The 22,008-nt window shown below is 39.3% G+C and overlaps 1 protein-coding gene across 1 annotated transcript in view; it reads left to right on the forward strand.

The window, feature by feature from the left end:
• LOC117343658 (calcitonin gene-related peptide type 1 receptor-like) overlaps positions 1 to 18,421 on the forward strand; it is a 45,532-nt gene extending 27,111 nt beyond the window's left edge. Inside the window, exons 5-13 of the mRNA XM_033906115.1 lie at positions 8,633 to 8,724; positions 9,102 to 9,252; positions 10,096 to 10,246; positions 10,692 to 10,752; positions 11,263 to 11,344; positions 15,007 to 15,089; positions 15,920 to 16,055; positions 16,823 to 16,864; positions 17,350 to 18,421. Of these exons, the coding sequence (XP_033762006.1) occupies positions 8,633 to 8,724; positions 9,102 to 9,252; positions 10,096 to 10,246; positions 10,692 to 10,752; positions 11,263 to 11,344; positions 15,007 to 15,089; positions 15,920 to 16,055; positions 16,823 to 16,864; positions 17,350 to 17,763 (1,212 nt within the window). The 3' untranslated portion in view covers positions 17,764 to 18,421. The remainder of the gene's footprint in view (positions 1 to 8,632; positions 8,725 to 9,101; positions 9,253 to 10,095; positions 10,247 to 10,691; positions 10,753 to 11,262; positions 11,345 to 15,006; positions 15,090 to 15,919; positions 16,056 to 16,822; positions 16,865 to 17,349) is intronic.
• The last annotated feature ends 3,587 nt before the right edge of the window (positions 18,422 to 22,008 follow it).

Below are 22,008 nucleotides of genomic sequence, written 5' to 3' on the forward strand. Positions count from 1 at the left end.
GAGTACAGCTGTATAGTGTCCCTTACATCATTGACGAGTACAGCTGTATGGTGTCCCTAACATCACTGACAAGTACAGTTGTATGGTGTCCCTAACATAATTGACGAGTACAGCTGTATGGTGTCCCTAACAACACTGACGAGTACAGCTGTATGATGTCCCTAACATCATTGACGAGTACAGCTGTATGGTGTCCCTAACATCACTGACGAGTACAGCTGTATGATGTCCCTAACATCATTGACGAGTACAGCTGTATGGTGTCCCTAACATCACTGACGAGTACACCTGTATGATGTCCCTAACATCATTGACGAGTACAGCTGTATAGTGTCCCTTACATCATTGACGAGTACAGCTGTATGGTGTCCCTAACATCACTGACAAGTACAGTTGTATGGTGTCCCTAACACTGACGAGTACAGTTGTATGGTGTCCCTAACATAATTGACGAGTACAGCTGTATGGTGTCCCTAACAACACTGACGAGTACAGCTGTATGATGTCCCTAACATCACCGACGAGTACAGCTGTATGGTGTCCCTAACATCACTGACGAGTACAGCTGTATGGTGTCCCTAACATCACTAACGAGTACAGCTGTACGGTGTCCCTAACATCACTGACGAGTACAGCTGTATGATGTCCCTAACATCACTGACGAGTACAGCTGTATGATGTCCCTAACATCACTGACGAGTACAGGTGTATGGTGTCCCTAACATCACTGACGAGTACAGCTGTATGGTGTCCCTTACATCACTGACGAGTACAGGTGTACGGTGTCCCTAACATCACCGACGAGTACACCTGTATAGTGTCCCTAACATCACTGACGAGTACAGGTGTACGGTGTCCCTAACATCACTGACGAATACAGGTGTACGGTGTCCCTAACGTCACTGACGAGTACAGCTGTATAGTGTCCCTAACATCACTGACGAGTACAGCTGTATGGTGTCGCTAACATCACTAACGAGTACAGCTGTATGGTGTCCCTAACATCACTGACGAGTACAGCTGTATGGTGTCCCTAACATCACTGACGAGTATAGCTGTATGGTGTCCCTAACATCACTGACGAGTACAGCTGTATGGTGTCCCTAACATCGCTGACGAGTACAGCTGTATGGTGTCTCTAACATCACTAACGCGTACAGCTGTATGATGTCCCTAACATCACTGACGAGTACAGCTGTATGGTGTCCCTTTAGCTGTATGGTTTCCCTAACATCATTAACGAGTACAGCTGTATGGTGGCCCTAACATCACTGACGAGTACAGCTGTATTGTGTCCCTAACATCACTGACGAGTACAGCTGTATGATGTCCCCAACATCATTGACGAGTACAGCTGTATGATGTCCCTAACATCATTGACGAGTACAGCTGTATGATGTCCCTAACATCACTGACGAGTACAGCTGTATGATGTCCCCAACATCATTGACGAGTACAGCTGTATGATGTCCCTAACATCACTGACGAGTACAGCTGTATGGTATAATCTAACATCACTAACGAGTACAGCTGTATGATGTCCCTAACATAATTGACGAGTACAGCTGTATGGTGTCTCTAACATCACTAACGAGTACAGCTGTATGATGTCCCTAACATTGACGAGTACAGCTGTATGATGTCCCTAACATCACTGACGAGTACAGCTGTCTGATGTCCCTAACATTGACGAGTACAGCTGTATGATGTCCCTAACATCACTGACGAGTACAGCTATATGATGTCCCTAACATCATTGACGAGTACAGCTGTATGGTGTCCCTAACATCACTGACGAGTACAGCTGTATGGTGTCCCTAACATCACTGACAAGTACAGTTGTATGGTGTCCCTAACACTGACGAGTACAGTTGTATGGTGTCCCTAACATAATTGACGAGTACAGCTGTATGGTGTCCCTAGCAACACTGACGAGTACAGCTGTATGATGTCCCTAACATCACCGACGAGTACAGCTGTATGGTGTCCCTAACATCACTGACGAGTACAGCTGTATGATGTCCCTAACATCACCGACGAGTACAGCTGTATGGTGTCCCTAACATCACTGACGAGTACAGCTGTATGGTGTCCCTAACATCATTGACGAGTACAGCTGTATGGTGTCCCTAACATCACTAACGAGTACAGCTGTATGGTGTCCCTAACATCACTGACGAGTACAGCTGTATGGTGTCTCTAACATCACTAACGCGTACAGCTGTATGATTTTCCTAACATCGCTGACGAGTACAGCTGTATAGTGTCCCTAACATCACTGACGACTACAGCTGTATGGTGTCTCTAACATCACTAACGAGTACAGCTGTATGGTGTCCCTAACATCACTAACGAGTACAGCTGTATGGTGTCCCTAACATCACTGACGAGTACAGCTGTATGGTGTCTCTAACATCACTAACGAGTACAGTTGTATGGTGTCCCTAACATCACTAACGAGTACAGCTGTATAGTGTCCCTTACATCATTGACGAGTACAGCTGTATGGTGTCCCTAACATCACTGACAAGTACAGTTGTATGGTGTCCCTAACATAATTGACGAGTACAGCTGTATGGTGTCCCTAACAACACTGACGAGTACAGCTGTATGATGTCCCTAACATCATTGACGAGTACAGCTGTATGGTGTCCCTAACATCACTGACGAGTACAGCTGTATGATGTCCCTAACATCATTGACGAGTACAGCTGTATGGTGTCCCTAACATCACTGACGAGTACACCTGTATGATGTCCCTAACATCATTGACGAGTACAGCTGTATAGTGTCCCTTACATCATTGACGAGTACAGCTGTATGGTGTCCCTAACATCACTGACAAGTACAGTTGTATGGTGTCCCTAACACTGACGAGTACAGTTGTATGGTGTCCCTAACATAATTGACGAGTACAGCTGTATGGTGTCCCTAACAACACTGACGAGTACAGCTGTATGATGTCCCTAACATCACCGACGAGTACAGCTGTATGGTGTCCCTAACATCACTGACGAGTACAGCTGTATGGTGTCCCTAACATCACTAACGAGTACAGCTGTACGGTGTCCCTAACATCACTGACGAGTACAGCTGTATGATGCCCCTAACATCACTGACGAGTACAGCTGTATGATGTCCCTAACATCACTGACGAGTACAGGTGTATGGTGTCCCTAACATCACTGACGAGTACAGCTGTATGGTGTCCCTTACATCACTGACGAGTACAGGTGTACGGTGTCCCTAACATCACCGACGAGTACACCTGTATAGTGTCCCTAACATCACTGACGAGTACAGGTGTACGGTGTCCCTAACATCACTGACGAATACAGGTGTACGGTGTCCCTAACGTCACTGACGAGTACAGCTGTATAGTGTCCCTAACATCACTGACGAGTACAGCTGTATGGTGTCGCTAACATCACTAACGAGTACAGCTGTATGGTGTCCCTAACATCACTGACGAGTACAGCTGTATGGTGTCCCTAACATCACTGACGAGTATAGCTGTATGGTGTCCCTAACATCACTGACGAGTACAGCTGTATGGTGTCCCTAACATCGCTGACGAGTACAGCTGTATGGTGTCTCTAACATCACTAACGCGTACAGCTGTATGATGTCCCTAACATCACTGACGAGTACAGCTGTATGGTGTCCCTTTAGCTGTATGGTTTCCCTAACATCATTAACGAGTACAGCTGTATGGTGGCCCTAACATCACTGACGAGTACAGCTGTATTGTGTCCCTAACATCACTGACGAGTACAGCTGTATGATGTCCCCAACATCATTGACGAGTACAGCTGTATGATGTCCCTAACATCATTGACGAGTACAGCTGTATGATGTCCCTAACATCACTGACGAGTACAGCTGTATGATGTCCCCAACATCATTGACGAGTACAGCTGTATGATGTCCCTAACATCACTGACGAGTACAGCTGTATGGTATAATCTAACATCACTAACGAGTACAGCTGTATGATGTCCCTAACATAATTGACGAGTACAGCTGTATGGTGTCTCTAACATCACTAACGAGTACAGCTGTATGATGTCCCTAACATTGACGAGTACAGCTGTATGATGTCCCTAACATCACTGACGAGTACAGCTGTCTGATGTCCCTAACATTGACGAGTACAGCTGTATGATGTCCCTAACATCACTGACGAGTACAGCTGTATGATGTCCCTAACATCATTGACGAGTACAGCTGTATGGTGTCCCTAACATCACTGACGAGTACAGCTGTATGATGTCCCTAACACTGACGAGTACAGTTGTATGATGTCTCTAACATCACTGACGAGTACAGCTGTATGGTATATCTAACATCATTGACGAGTACAGCTGTATGGTGTCCCTAACATCACTGACGAGTACAGCTGTATGGTGTCCCTAACATCACTGACGAGTACAGCTGTATGATGTCTCTATCATCACTGACGAGTACAGCTGTATGGTGTCCCTAACACTGACGAGTACAGTTGTATGGTGTCCCTAACACTGACGAGTACAGTTGTATGATGTCCCTAACACTGACGAGTACAGTTGTATGGTGTCCCTAACACTGACGAGTACAGTTGTATGATGTCTCTAACATCATTGACGAGTACAGCTGTATGGTATATCTAACATCATTGACGAGTACAGCTGTATGGTGTCCCTAACATCACTGACGAGTACTGCTGTATGGTGTCCCTAACATCACTAACGAGTACAGCTGTATGATGTCTCTATCATCACTGACGAGTACAGTTGTGTGGTTTCCCTAACATCACTGACGAGTACAGCTGTATGGTGTATCTAACATCACTGACGAGTACAGTTATGTGGTGTCCCTAGCATCACTGACAAGTACAGCTGTGTGGTGTCCCTAACATCATTGACGAGTACAGGTGTATGGTGGCCCTAACATCACTGACGAGTATAGCTGTATGGTGTCCCTAACATCACTGACGAGTACACCTGTATGATGTCCCTAACATCATTGACGAGTACAGCTGTATAGTGTCCCTTACATCATTGACGAGTACAGCTGTATGGTGTCCCTAACATCACTGACAAGTACAGTTGTATGGTGTCCCTAACACTGACGAGTACAGTTGTATGGTGTCCCTAACATAATTGACGAGTACAGCTGTATGGTGTCCCTAGCAACACTGACGAGTACAGCTGTATGATGTCCCTAACATCACCGACGAGTACAGCTGTATGGTGTCCCTAACATCACTGACGAGTACAGCTGTATGATGTCCCTAACATCACCGACGAGTACAGCTGTATGGTGTCCCTAACATCACTGACGAGTACAGCTGTATGGTGTCCCTAACATCATTGACGAGTACAGCTGTATGGTGTCCCTAACATCACTAACGAGTACAGCTGTATGGTGTCCCTAACATCACTGACGAGTACAGCTGTATGGTGTCTCTAACATCACTAACGCGTACAGCTGTATGATTTTCCTAACATCGCTGACGAGTACAGCTGTATAGTGTCCCTAACATCACTGACGACTACAGCTGTATGGTGTCTCTAACATCACTAACGAGTACAGCTGTATGGTGTCCCTAACATCACTAACGAGTACAGCTGTATGGTGTCCCTAACATCACTGACGAGTACAGCTGTATGGTGTCTCTAACATCACTAACGAGTACAGTTGTATGGTGTCCCTAACATCACTAACGAGTACAGCTGTATGGTGTCCCTAACACTGACGAGTACAGCTGTATGGTGTCTCTAACATCACTAACGAGTACAGCTGTATGGTGTCCCTAACATCACTGACGAGTACAGTTGTGCGGTGCAGTTAAATTCATTTTGACTCTTCTGTATTTTCATTTTTTACCTTTTAGTCTGATTTGAAATGTGGAAATATCTTTTCGTTCTGTTATATTCATAATCCTTCTGGAACCATTCAGCCTGTAGTGTTATGCATCAAAGTTTGGAGTTTCTGAATGAAATTCAGGAAAATTACAATGCCTCAAACTATATACAGTATATGTATCCTAATCTGCAAAAACACCAAAAGGATCAAACAATAGAAGTACAGACGTCAAATATATCACGAGGTCAACAATAAAATTTCGATTGTCTTCAATCAATCTTCATCCTTCATAACCTGGTACCACTAGTTCATCTTTAGCAGGCGACATCTGTCGTGGATATCGTCATAATGGTAACAAATGCGTTATCGAATCAATTTGGGGATGTAAATACCGTAGGAAGAGGAAGCAGGCATGCTACGATCAAGAAATGGTTTTACAGCTTAGTTTTGAAATGTTTTTTGTTGGTCACGTTGTGATCGAGGTAAATAGTTAATGTTGATGAGTCTATAATGTTATTTATATCAAAGCTGATTAAACGGGATATAAGGTAAAGATCATATTACACATTTGATAAAAAGTTTAAGTGGGTGGAGAAAGCTAAACAAGGAAAACGTTATTAACACTATATGTATAACAGTATTAGACAAAACTATGAAAGTACATATTTACATGTCTGGAAAAACGGTACTCCAGGGAATGAAGATGAAAGATGCATCATGTTATCCATAATGTAGTAGCTGATATTGAAATTTCTTAATAACGGAATTTTCTCATTAAAACAGCAAAATTAACGATTGACACAAATTGAGTTCACCTTCAGTTTCCATGACCAAATATAATTTGTTATACATCCCATATTTGATCATTTGTTCAGATTCATTTGATACATTTTGATTTTCAGAATTCGAATTTCGACATTTTTGATTACATTAGTTTTAGACGGACTAAGCAGAGCTCTGTATTCGACACGCTTCATCTGTTATCAAATTTCTGTTTAATCATCCTACTGATCTGCAAGACATATGTACGGTCGTAAAAGTGACATTTCACTCTTTTTTTCCCATTTTGACCGCTGACATTATCCTAAGTAGTTTTTAACATACAAATACCAACACCATATAGTGGTATAGCCTCCCCTCGATATCCTTTTGATCACGTGTCCTTGTCTATATATAGAACATAGAAAGTTTTAAACATATTGATATGTTGTTTAATGTTTATTCTTTTTATCATTTTAATATTGTCTTATTGTCTTATACATGATTTTAGTCGATATATCTGTAGATAACTTTCTGAGTTGTAAGTCTGTAGTGAATACACAGAGACGTGTATATACATGTACAGCATCTGTAGGGATACCTCGCCGGTGTGTATTGGAATGTCAGCAATGCGATATACATACACATCCCTCCCTCACTGTGAGTAATTACCAACACATGCTAAACATGCTTTGATCCACACACACATAGTTATTGCCCTTGATAGCTAAGTTTATGTTTTAAAGAGCAAAATAGTTCATATTAACATGATTAAAAGACATAAATTATCAATAAAATTGTCAGAATAGAAAGAATACCCCAGCACGGTTTTGTTGTAGAACACATGAAAGTATTTCCATTAGACACAATTTTAATAAAACATTTCGTTTTAGTTATGGTAATATAGATGTACCCATAATGTTAGGGGCGTTTTTGTACATGGTATATATACGCCGCAGAAACCATTCACTGTCGGGAGGTCCGATACCATTGGACAATGCTTATCTGTTAAATTGAATGGAACCAAAAATAGTTTGTATTCTCCCAATGGTGTAACTTGACTTCTCTTTTTATAGATCTAGGAAAAATCTATAATTGTTGAATTTTCCTATCATATATCGATTGGAAACAACATTCTTCCCTTTTCAGGCCTTAAGGCAGTTTCATCAACATTCCTTAACTTTAAAAAAAATCCATGTAAATAGTAAATTAAGTCAATTTTATCCGTATATAAAATCGCTATTCTGGTGCAATTAAACATGTAACTTGACCAATTGTTAATATGTATCATGGCTATCCATGGGTCTTGATTTTGACATTTAAATTGTTAAGCAACCTGTTAATTTCGGCAAAACAGACATAAAATCATGTTCCAGGAGAACAAATAAAGCTCATGTGAATCAGTCATATTGCACTATAGCATATATTGTCTATAGCAGGTAGTGCGAGCGCTCGTTTGACCAGATTTTGTTTTATCAAAGCATAAATGCAAATGCAAATTTATTTCGCAATACATTAATTGTATGCCTACTAATCAACGTAAACCTGCACCCTCCTCGTCAGTATCAAGGAGGGGAAGCAGGAAATGAAAATGGGTCCCCTTCATGTTTCAATATTGAAGGGAGGAAGTGCATTAAGTAGTTGTGGTTAACCACGTGTTTCGAAGCTGTTCTGAAGACAAGACTAGGTAATATAGCACTAAACCAATACTCTCTGCACATACAGATACATTTAATTTCATCATTAGGCTACTTTAGGATTTCCTAACTTTCGGTCCCACTAGTTGCCATTTAAGAACTTTAGAAAGACGAATCAGCAGTATGATCAAGATATGTTCAATGTGCGTCATGTATTTTATTTCTTACTAAAATGTTTTCCGTCGTTATTCATACAGTATCAATTAGTGTTGTCGATCCGGAGGTAAAAGATGGGATTAACTGTCGTAATTGTGCCGTGTTTAGATAATCATTACTAAATATAGCATCAGCATTATCATCTATAATTATGATACAAGTTTTTTTTTCAGGTCTACAAAAATTCAATAATTGTCGGGATATCGCTGAATGCTTTTGGAATTCTGCTTCTCATACCTGCAATCATCGTCTTCATCTTTTACAGGTAGGCTCACAGTTTTAGTGTGATTGTTGCGAATTAAATGACAGTTGCAATGAAAGTATTTGGAAGGATGTGACTAGCGAATAAGCTGGTTACACTAGGTAGACAATGGTAGTGCAGTACTTAAAGTTCTGTCCCCCCTATGACCTTTGACACGAACCGCCATCTTGGATGGACTCGTACGTGTTATTCTTCTTTCAACGGCCCCCATGTAGTAACTCTAACTGTTATAATTAACGTCGCTTTGTCGTGATGTTTTTGTGTTTTGTTTTTAAATTATGGTTTTATTAAAATGTCGAAATTGTCTCCTTAGCTTTGCACTATCAGGTGCCTTAGAAGGCTAAATATATATTTGTTATTTAATATTTTTGTTATTTCAGACAGTTACGTAGACAGTTGAGGATTCGAATACACATTCATCTTTTCATTTCGCTTCTGGTATATGGGGTAATCTGGATGTTTTGGGATGTATTGGTCAAGTATAACAGGCTTGTCAACGACGGAACTCACTCTCTCGTTCACACTGACCAGGTATGTATCTTGAACTAACTACCTACTGGACCGTAGTCGGGCTGTCTACACACTGACCAGGTCAGTACATTGTGCTAACTAGCTTTCAGTTTCCGTTAGAAACTCTTTGACCGGTACATTTGGTGATATTTTCGTGTGCTGAGCATTCGTGATTTGCAGAATTTTATCTATTTCTGCTTCTTCTTCGTCTGCAATTTGTTTAATACTGGAAGGGAGACAACTCAGCGACAGAATGGGTGGCACTCGTCACATCTCGGCCGATTCCGTACCTACATCTAACTGAATCGGCCGAGGTTAGCCGAATGAATGTGTGGGTCTCCATAGATGCACGCGCCCCAGTGAAGAGGGATATATGATGTTTTATATCCCCGTCACGTGATGCGTTTTAACTGATCATGGGCACTGTTACAAACATGAAGTATAATGATATGTAGACAATCAGACGCCTTCATTTCGAAGGCTGATAACTCGAAAAACCTGCATGCTTAACTCGAACTAACATCAGTTTATATAATAATAATAATAAAAAAAACTTATTTCACGATAACATTTCTATATAAATTTACTCGGCTACGTCGAATTTTCGGGATAAGTTTTTTCTTGACCCAACTAATTTCCAGGTAACGAGGTTTGAATGTTTATTCTAACCTTTATTCATTTGATGCTGAATATATTATGCAGTTTTTACTAGGCATGTTGTTGTATACTAAGTATAATGTACTTTATACTAAATATTTTGTTGTCTATACTAAGTTTTTTTAGTTTCGTACGTTTTAAATGACAAACCTTAATGAATACATTTTTGTACATGTATAAAAGCTAATTTTCGTTATCTTATGACAGAACAGTTGTAAGTTCCTGAACATACTCCGTCGATTTGCCCGGATCACCCCGTTTTTCTGGATGTTGTGTGAGGGATTCTTCCTCCATACCTTACTGATGAAGGCCTTTGAGCCCCCTAAACACATTATCGGATACTACTTTGTAGGTTGGGGTAAGATAATGAACATTAACAACTGACATACTTGGAATAATAGACAGATGGAAATATTAGTGTCTGTGTATTTCATGAAATTGACACATTGACATATAAAGCCACTTTCCAAAAGCTACGAAACTGATTAATTTATAAGGCTAGTACTCATTTTGATAAAAAAATCTTTATCAATTTACCAGGCACACGGTATATATCTTATGACTCGTATTATATACAATATGTAATATTATATAACTCTAAGAAGAAGAAAACAATTTACTTGATATTTTGATTAATTGCGGAAGAAGAGGACTTTTTTTTCTTTTTACATATTTAAAAAAATTATTGCCCGATAGAGATAGAAATCATAATGCAATAGTGACGGAAAAACAAGGGAGATAATGTATTGTGTTCATACTAATTCTTTATTGCTATTCTACGTTTACTTTATATTTGGTTGAAGGGTGCCCGGCCTTTTTCGCCATACTGTATGGAATATTGAGGAAGACATTAGCAGACGACCAGTAAGTACAACATATATGCCGCTTAGTAGAATAATTTCGTGTATGATGACATGTCTTTTTCGTCATACTTTGAAATATTTTGCAAAATATGTCAGCTGACAGACGGTAGGATTTAACAATTGAGGCTTGCCAATGCACATTTATCAAACTGTATTCAAGTATACGCTATTGATAAAATGCCGTTATAAACAACATTTTTCGGGTTGGTTGTTTGTGGACGTTGTGTATCACACTGGATGATAACAACATTTGTAGTGTAATGATATATCAATCTATTTCTCCGTTATTTACTTGTTTTCTAATATGGAAAGGACGAATACCTACTCTATCATAGGTAATAGAATCGATTAAACATGCAAAGAATATGAATAAGTCATGTCTTTACTTGTTTTTGAATATAAAAAAAAGACTTATGTAATAGAAGTCAATGTTTACTTTAGTTAGAATTAAAAACATGTAAAAACAATAAAATAACAACAATAAACATCCGGAGCTTCTTGTCTTTGTCAGGTCATGTTGGATCCAGCCGCCAGAGGGAGCCACTGGTGGTATTGAGTGGATCATTACAGCCCCTATGTTGATCTGTATAGTGGTAAGACATTACAGCCCCAATGTTGATATGTATAGTGGTTAGACATTACAGCCCCAATGTTGATCTGTATAGCGGTAAGACATTACAGCCCCGATGTTGATCTGTATAGTGGTAAGACATTACAGCCCCAATGTTGATCTGTATAGTGGTAAGACATCACAGCCCAATGTTGATCTGTATAGTGGTAAGACATTACATCCAATGTTGATCTGTATAGTGGTATAAGACATTACAGCCCAATGTTGATCTGTATAGTGGTGACACATTACAGCCCCAATGTTGATCTGTATAGCGGTAAGACATTACAGTCCCAATGTTGATCTGTATAGTGGTAAGACATCACAGCCCCAATGTTGATCTGTATAGTGGTAAGACATAACAGCCCCAATGTTGATCTGTACAGTGGTAAGACATTACAGCCCAATGTTGATCTGTATAGTGGTAAGACAATACAGCCCCAATGTTGATCTGTACAGTGGTAAGACATTACATCCAATGTTGATCTGTATAGTGGTAAGACATTACAGCCCCGATGTTGATCTGTATAGCGGTAAGACATTACAGCCCCAATGTTGATCTGTATAGCGGTAAGACATCACAGCCCTAATGTTGATCTGTATAGTGGTAAGACATTACAGCCCCAATGTTGATCTGTATAGCGGTAAGACATTACAGCCCCAATGTTGATCTGTATAGCGGTAAGACATTACAGCCCCAATGTTGATCTGTATAGTGGTAAGACATTACAGCCCCAATGTTGATCTGTATAGCGGTAAGACATTACAGCCCCAATGTTGATCTGTATAGTGGTAAGACATTACAGCCCCAATGTTGATCTGTATAGTGGTAAGACATTACAGCCCAATGTTGATCTGTATAGTGGTAAGACATTACAGCCCAATGTTGATCTGTATAGTGGTAAGACAATTACAGCCCAATGTTGATCTGTATAGTGGTAAGACATTACAGGCCCCAATGTTGATCTGTATAGTGGTAAGACATCACAGCCCCAATGTTGATCTGTATAGCAGTAAGACATCACAGCCCCAATGTTGATCTGTATAGCAGTAAGACATTACAGCCCCAATGTTGATCTGTATAGTGGTAAGACATTACATCCAATGTTGATCTGTATAGTGGTAAGACATTACAGCCCCGATGTTGATCTGTATAGCGGTAAGACATTACAGCCCCAATGTTGATCTGTATAGCAGTAAGACATTACAGTCCCAATGTTGATCTGTATAGTGGTAAGACATTACATCCAATGTTGATCTGTATAGTGGTAAGATATTAAGGCCCCAATGTTGATCTGTATAGTGGTAAGACATTACAGCCCCAATGTTGATCTGTATAGTGGTATAAGACATCACAGCCCCATTGTTGATCTGTATAGTGGTAAGACATTACAGCCCCAATGTTGATCTGTATAGTGGTAAGACATTACAGCCCCGATGTTGATCTGTATAGTGGAAATACATTACAGCCCCAATGTTGATATGTATAGTGGTAAGACATTACAGTCCCAATGTTGATCTGTATAGTGGTATAAGACATTACAGCCCCACTGTTGATCTGTATAGCGGTCAGACATTACAGTCCCAATGTTGATCTGTACAGTGGTAAGACATTACAGGCCCAATGTTGATCTGTATAGTGGTAAGACATTACAGCCCCAATGTTGATCTGTATAATGGTAAGACATTACGGCCCCAATGTTGATCTGTATAGTGGTCAGACATTACAGCCCCGATGTTGATCTATATAGTGGTAAGACATTACAGCCCCAATGTTGATCTGTATAGTGGTGACACATTACAGTCCCAATGTTGATCTGTATAGTGGTAAGACATTACAGCCCCAATGTTGATCTGTATAGTGGTAAGACATTACAGTCCCAATGTTGATCTGTATTGTGGTAAGACATTACAGCCCCAATGTTGATCTGTATAGTGGTAAGACATTACAGCCCCAATGTTGATCTGTATAGTGGTAAGACATAACAGCCCCAATGTTGATCTGTATAGTGGTAAGATATTACAGCGCCAATGTTGATCTGTATAGTGGTAAGACATTACAGCCCCAATGTTGATCTGTATAGTGGTAAGACATTACAGCCCCGATGTTGATCTGTATAGTGGTAAGACATAACAGCCCCAATGTTGATCTGTATAGTGGTAAGATATTACAGCGCCAATGTTGATCTGTATAGTGGTATAAGACATTACAGCATTTATGTTGATCTGTATAGTGGTAAGACATTACAGCCACAATGTTGATCTGTATAGTGGTAAGACATTACAGCCCCAATGTTGATCTGTATAGTGGTAAGACATTACAGGCCCAATGTTGATCTGTATCGTGGTAAGACATTACAGCCCCAATGTTGATCTGTATAGTGGTAAGACATTACAGCCCCAATGTTGATCTGTATAGTGGTAAGACATAACAGCCCCAATGTTGATCTGTATAGTTGTAAGACATTACAGTCCCAATGTTGATCTGTATTGTGGTAAGACATTACAGCCCCAATGTTGATCTGTATAGTGGTATAAGACATTACAGCCCCAATGTTGATCTGTATCGTGGTAAGACATAACAGCCCCAATGTTGATCTGTATAGTTGTAAGACATAACAACCCCAATGTTGATCTGTATAGTTGTAAGTCATTACAGCCCCAATGTTGATCTGTATAGCGGTCAGACATTTACACTTGTACATGCATTTACATTGATAATATTTGCAGTGGTATTTATAATCAGTATGAATGACAGTAGTTTACACCGAACATGATAAATAGTGCTTCCGTATGATCAATTCGGTTAAGTTTGTCAGCTTAGCAGCGCTGTCATTTATAACGACAATGAATGTCATAGCAAGACGGTTCATTGTTTATATTTGCATTTCTTACAATGTTTGCTAATATTGTGTGAATTTTCATTAGATTTATTCACTCCGATAATAATACTCTAAAGATGGAATAGCCATTTTCATGATGAGCTGACACCTTCCCTGTTGCTAGAATCGTAACCTTAAAACGAACACGTGATTGATGGCAATTGCAATCCTTTCAATAAGACGTCTTTCAAGTTAGGTTGTATCTTGACATTGCCATCAAAATGTTAATATTGTCACGTACACCTTATGTACTGTAAATATACTTATTTTAGCGTGCTCAATTTTAGCGCAAAAGCGAATTAAAATGGATTAGCGCAATAACAAATCAGCAAACCGACGATAAACCAACAATGCTTGTCATGTCAAACATTGCAGATAAACTACAATTAGCACAATACAAATGTAGGGAATTTTTCCTTCGCGAAAGTCGCTAAAATAAGATTACCGCTAAACTATGTAGCGTTTACAGTAATTCGATAGCTTTACTATTAGTGATATATCAGTATTATAATCAGATATTTATATATAGGTCATGGTGGTATTGATTTGAATGTAGATAACTTGGTATAGTCCTGTACATGTCCTTGTGTGTTAGTAACAGTTACTAGGGCGACGTCATCCAGGTGTGTCCTCTTTACAAAACCAAACCGTTCACAAGGAACTTCCTAACGCTGATTAAAATTTATCGATCATTATAACTGAATGCTCATGGAATTATTGGTCGTTACTCTTGTGAACTGATTCATATTTTATTTCATTTCAGATAAATCTTTTCCTAATGTTGAACATAATTCGAATTGTTATCCGACAAGTATCGTCCCATCCACAAGAGCCGCGGAGTTACAGGTAATTTTCATATCATATTAATTATAACTGTAACTAGTGCGGGGAAATAATTTGTTTAAGTAATAATTATAAAAAGAAAATCTCGCCCGACTATCCATGCCACCTATACATTCCTATAAGAATAGCACCCGTTCAGAATACATACCTGTTTTCAATGTTCTTTAAGATGATGCATTATCAGTACATGTACTTAGAAACCGAATAATGGGGATACATAGAACTTCCCTTCTGACTTTTAACATTGATTTACGCCCATTTTGATGTTCACATCAATTGCCCCTACCATCACTCACAGGGACCTGAGAAGTTGTTACAGTCTACGTGTATTTGGATATTCCCTAGTGTGGATCACAGGGACATCAGAATTTGTTACAGATTACGTGTACTTGGACCTTCCCTAGTGTGGATCACAGGGACCTGAGAATTTGTTAAGTTTACGTGTATTTGGACCTTCCCTAGTGTGTATCACAGGGACATCAGAATTTGTTACAGATTACGTTTACTTGGACCCTCCCTAGTGTGTATAACGCATTTACAGAAGTTTCCGTAAAAATGACACAATATACCAGGGGTGTCATTGACGATAATCATGTAAAGCTAAGCGTTGAGTTAGGACTTAATTCATTGCTTGGATTTCACAGACATTTGATAAAACAAAAGTTAACATTTGCGTTGAACTAAAATGGTATGATTTTACAGATAGGCGACCGAAACAACAAGATACAATATCAAATGTTTAAAATTAAAGTTCAGATAAATGTTTTCCTGATGTTAAACTGCATTTTCTGGTGATTATCAAAATGTTTTGTTTTACTGATATAATTTTACAGACAGGCGATCAAGGCGACATTTATACTGGTACCACTGTTCGGTGTCCACGTGTTTTTTATTATCTACCTGGTACCACCCGACCAGAAGGCGTTTGACTTTTTCCAGATGGCATCTACAATTGTATACAACTCACAGGTGTGTACTCCTTATATCAATAAATATACATCCTGTAAATAAATAGGACATTTAAGTATACTCTGTTAACCTATTCTCGCGGGTCCCCTAGGCCTAGTCGCGGGTTCCCTATTCCCGTGGCAACTAATCATCTGTCTGTAAAATACCCCAGCAGTTTTTCTTTACGTCATTTTTAGACAAGTAAGGTGCGTTCAGCTATAACTGATAATTAATTACATCGTCTTTCATCTGAGCAATATGCTTACAAAACCAATTACGACACGAGCCCGTTAAGTACCGCGAGAATAGGGCACTACAGTATACCATTTCCCTTGTATATAATCCCATTAATAAATTTTTTTAATGAACTGCCATGATTCGAATAAAGGAGAATAATTAAACTAGATTAAGATACAAAGCGTATGCCATGAACTGGTCGTTGTGCATAAACAATCGCAGTTTTCGTGGTTAATAAGGAACCCACAAACTAAAATAAATGAAACGAATTTAATTAAAGTACACGTTCTAGATTGCTACTTCTTTATATGATAGTATGTAAGTATGTAAGCTTGCCACAAAACTGTCTTGTAAGCAACAAAGTAACCTTGGGATTCCATATTTTACAGTAATTTATCACTTCGATTGATTTGCTATCAGATTCTTTGTACTAATTCGAATTAGTTGTTTTAAGCTATAAATGTAAGTCAGCATATGATAAAACATTAGTTTACAGCTCCATATCATTTGAAATGTTTATAATTCAAAACTATTATTACCTTATTTTTCAGGGAATAATTATATCGCTAATATACTGCTATTTCAACGGAGAGGTAAGTTGTGCTGTGTTGACTGGCTATAAATAGAGTATCATAGCTGGCCCCGGCTTCATCAATACTCCTGAACTTCAAGAAAGTCCTAGCTTAAAATTCCCATAGGAAAGCATCGAAGAAAAATAACCTTAGCTAAGGAACCTTATTTGAATTATGTAATGCTCTTCTATGGACAATTTTAAATTAAAGAATTTCCTTAAATTAAGGATTGTTGATGAAACTGGCCCCTGAAGATTAAGTATGTGGATTGTGTTGGTTTGATGGATGTGTTGCCGAAAGCGGGACTAAAAACCGTAAATGTACCTATCTCAAAATGTCGAGGACCACCTAAAGTGAACATAATTATACAAATTGTACAGATATATGGACATTAGTCTATTAAATTATTAAAAAGGGTTTATTTTAAACATAATTTTCAGTTTTTTCCTACGTTATAATTTTTTCTCAAACATTTTACTTTTCAAAATAATATATTTGTTTTGTAGGTTTCATCACTTATTAAAGCCAGTTATAGAATACGGCGAGACTCTGCTTTCATCGGTGACTCTAGAAGAAGTTTAACATACCAATCAAACCTGCGACGATTATCTAATGTGTCCACAGATGTCCAAAATGGCGGCCAGCCAAGCAGGACGGCGTTACGACGAAGCAGTTCTGGAAGCTTATGTCCGAATGGAGACCAAAATGATTCTAACCATATACGTTTATCTGTGATACGTGAAAATGGGCATGCAAGTGAAAATGGACATATTCATAGCGAGAGAATTATAAGTGAAAATGAAAATAAAAGAAAAAATGGAAATAAACGCGAAAATGGAAAAATATGTGAAAATGGAACTATAGGAGAAAACGCAAACGGATGTGTGAATCATACAATTTGTGATGATAATGATATGTGAATCATACAAAAAGTGATGATGATGATGATATGTGAATCATACAAAAATGAGGATAATGATATGTGAATCATACAATTAGTGATGGTAATGATATGTGAATCAAAAAGTAAGTGCTGGAATTTATACACGAATAAAATGAATTAGGGCTGACATTGGAGAAAGCAAAATAATGTAAGAAATGGATCCCCAATTCGACAGATATGGCACAGTTTCTATTATAGAAATATGCTGAGGCTATCTAATATTTCTGTTGAAGTTTAACTTTAATCATTTTACACTATTAAGCCTGAACACCCAATCCAAAGATTCAAGATATTACCCCCATTGTTATTATGTGTTGACATGCCTCCGTAGCTTACATTTGATTTACGTTTGGAGCTATGTGGCTTTCTTAACGGTCCTCTTGGAAAATGCAACGCAACTCTTGTAACCAATCAGAATCAACGTTACAGTGACGTCATGTTTATGTTACGGAATACTAGTAACATTATATTTAAGCCAATAGAAATGTTTGTTTCAAGCAAGATTAAAAAATATAAACATGAGACGATAAGGCGATCATATTTTTTAATATAGTAATAACATAATCATGTTCCTATAGCGTATGTATGCCATTTCCGTTACGGCATTATACATGTGACATTCCAATGATTTACACGAGCCGACGACATTATCTTAATCAACGTTTAAATATCAACTTTGAAATTGTGAAAGCTTTTTGTACGTCATCTTCTCGCTAGGTAAAATTGCATTTCCTTGTGCGGTACGTATTCGATACTCATTCGTGAGTCTTGGTTCCTCTGTCAGTACCTTATGTCGCATTTTGAGCTGTTGGTATTTCAGGCAAGGCTTGGTGATCGTGAGTTCGAATCCAGGTCAGGATACAAGTCATACATTTGTGCTTATACAATGTACGTCATCAGTGTTACTGTGTGCTGTTGATCCGAACATAAATATTTGAATTATCAGTCGTATGTACACAACAGTACTCTGATGAATATATTTATCATATATTAAAAGTACATTGATGTACAAATGAACTCACGATCTACGGCGGCACCTAATCGCCTTACCAGAAACCCACAGCTTATACATGTACCACTGCATCACATCCACGTTATACACACACACACACACACACACACACACACACACACACACATATATATATATCTTAACTTAGTTTTCATTTCAGTTATAATTTTAGTCTTAGAGGTTTATTTTTGCGAGCCTTGCCGAACGAAAGACAAGTTTCATAAAATCACATACAAATGAATTTACGATACTCTTAAGTACACAAGCCACAAAAACATCTTAACAGCGAAGTCATATAACCAATATTTGACTCCGATTTGCATTGTGATTGGGAGTGTCGTTGACGAAGCAGAAGACGCTTGATCCACTGAAACACCTGGCCGTCTTACCCTTGTACTTTCTCAATGGTCTCTATGCAACTCTATATTTCGCTCTTAGTCTCCCCCGTTTTACCGACTTTGAATTAGACTGAATTTCCTTTGTAAGTAGGTATTTCCTGCTCTCTCAGTGTCGACATACTTACTATATATACTGGAGAAGCCGTATAAGTTATTTTATAGCAGCTACATTTATTGAGTTATCTTTACGATATGCCTGTACATGAATACATGTGCACCAATATCACATTGTTCAATATAACCTCCACCAGGATTGAAGGTCAGACGAGAGGCCAGGTAAGTGTACATACGAACCTTCCTCTTTTGTGTCAGTCAGGAAATCAACTCATCTTTACAGAGATAATCGATAGCTCAGTTTCCGTTCACGTAATGAAGTAAAGCATTAATCAGAGATATGCCACATCAATAGACACCATAAAAGAACCTTTGTCTGAACTTGATTAGTTTTGATACGAACAGCTCATTAAGTATAGCCCCTACATAAATCTTCCCTGCAGTTGAACTTTCGATCAGAATTAGTTAAAAGAATATCATGTCCATAGTCTGAGGTTGAAATTAACAAACCTATGTATTTGTTTATTTTTATTGTCCGTCAACTCTTCTGAATTTCAATAGATTTATCGCGCACTTACGAGTGCTAGAAGGACGTAACAATTATATGATACTGTTGATACAGGTCTATATATAATTAGGTAGACACGGTTTATATTATAAAATATTTAAATGTGATCATTACTGTATTTTGTACAATATGAGATTGACAGGAAAAATGTGCAGGCAATGTGTTAGGTTGAGCGAATGTGTCTCAACAGGCAAATGTACTAGACAGGGCGAATGTGTCTCAACAGGCAAATGTATTAGACAGGGCGAATGTGTCTCAATAGTCAAATGTACTAGACAGGGCGAATATGTCTCAACAGGCAAATGTACTAGACAGGGCGAATGTGTCCCAACAGGCAAATGTACTAGACAGGGCGAATGTGTCTCAACAGGCAAATGTACTAGACAGGGCGAATGTGTCTCAACAGGCAAATGTACTAGATAGGGCGAATGTGTCTCAATAGTCAAATGTACTAGACGGCGAATGTGTCTCAATAGTCAAATGTACTAGACAGGGCGAATGTGTCTCAACAGGCAAATGTACTAGACAGGGCGAATGTGTCTCAACAGGCAAATGTACTAGACAGGGCGAATGTGTCAACACGCAAATGTACTAGACGGCGAATGTGTCTCAATAGTCAAATGTACTAGACAGGGCGAATGTGTCTCAATAGTCAAATGTACTAGACAGGGCGAATGTGTCTCAACAGGCAAATGTACTAGACAGGGCGAATGTGTCAACACGCAAATGTACTAGATAGGGCGAATGTGTCTCAATAGTCAAATGTACTAGACGGCGAATGTGTCTCAATAGTCAAATGTACTAGACAGGGCGAATGTGTCTCAACAGGCAAATGTACTAGACAGGGCGAATGTGTCTCAACAGGCAAATTTACTAGACAGGGCGAATGTGTCAACACGCAAATGTACTAGACGGCGAATGTGTCTCAATAGTCAAATGTACTAGACAGGGCGAATGTGTCTCAATAGTCAAATGTACTAGACAGGGCGAATGTGTCTCAACAGGCAAATGTACTAGACAGGGCGAATGTGTCAACACGCAAATGTACTAGACAGGGCGAATGTGTCTCAATAGTCAAATGTACTAGACAGGGCGAATGTGTCTCAACAGGCAAATGTACTAGACAGGGCGAATGTGTCTCAACAGGCAAATGTACTAGACAGGGCGAATGTGTCTCAACAGGCAAATGTACTAGACAGGGCGAATGTGTCAACACGCAAATGTACTAGACGGCGAATGTGTCTCAATAGTCAAATGTACTAGACAGGGCGAATGTGTCTCAATAGTCAAATGTACTAGACAGGGCGAATGTGTCTCAACAGGCAAATGTACTAGACAGGGCGAATGTGTCAACACGCAAATGTACTAGACAGGGCGAATGTGTCTCAATAGTCAAATGTACTAGACAGGGCGAATGTGTCTCAACAGGCAAATGTACTAGACAGGGCGAATGTGTCTCAACAGGCAAATGTACTAGACAGGGCGAATGTGTCTCAACAGGCAAATGTACTAGACAGGGCGAATGTGTCTCAACAGGCAAATGTACTAGACAGGGCGAATGTGTCAACACGCAAATGTACTAGACGGCGAATGTGTCTCAATAGTCAAATGTACTAGACAGGGCGAATGTGTCTCAATAGTCAAATGTACTAGACAGGGCGAATGTGTCTCAACAGGCAAATGTACTAGACAGGGCGAATGTGTCTCAACAGGCAAATGTACTAGATAGGGCGAATGTGTCTCAATAGTCAAATGTACTAGACGGCGAATGTGTCTCAATAGTCAAATGTACTAGACAGGGCGAATGTGTCTCAACAGGCAAATGTACTAGACAGGGCGAATGTGTCTCAACAGGCAAATTTACTAGACAGGGCGAATGTGTCAACACGCAAATGTACTAGACGGCGAATGTGTCTCAATAGTCAAATGTACTAGACAGGGCGAATGTGTCTCAATAGTCAAATGTACTAGACAGGGCGAATGTGTCTCAACAGGCAAATGTACTAGACAGGGCGAATGTGTCAACACGCAAATGTACTAGACAGGGCGAATGTGTCTCAATAGTCAAATGTACTAGACAGGGCGAATGTGTCTCAACAGGCAAATGTACTAGACAGGGCGAATGTGTCTCAACAGGCAAATGTACTAGACAGGGCGAATGTGTCTCAACAGGCAAATGTACTAGACAGG

Source organism: Pecten maximus, chromosome 15 (assembly GCF_902652985.1).
Source record: "Pecten maximus chromosome 15, xPecMax1.1, whole genome shotgun sequence".
Classification (NCBI taxonomy): domain Eukaryota; kingdom Metazoa; phylum Mollusca; class Bivalvia; order Pectinida; family Pectinidae; genus Pecten; species Pecten maximus.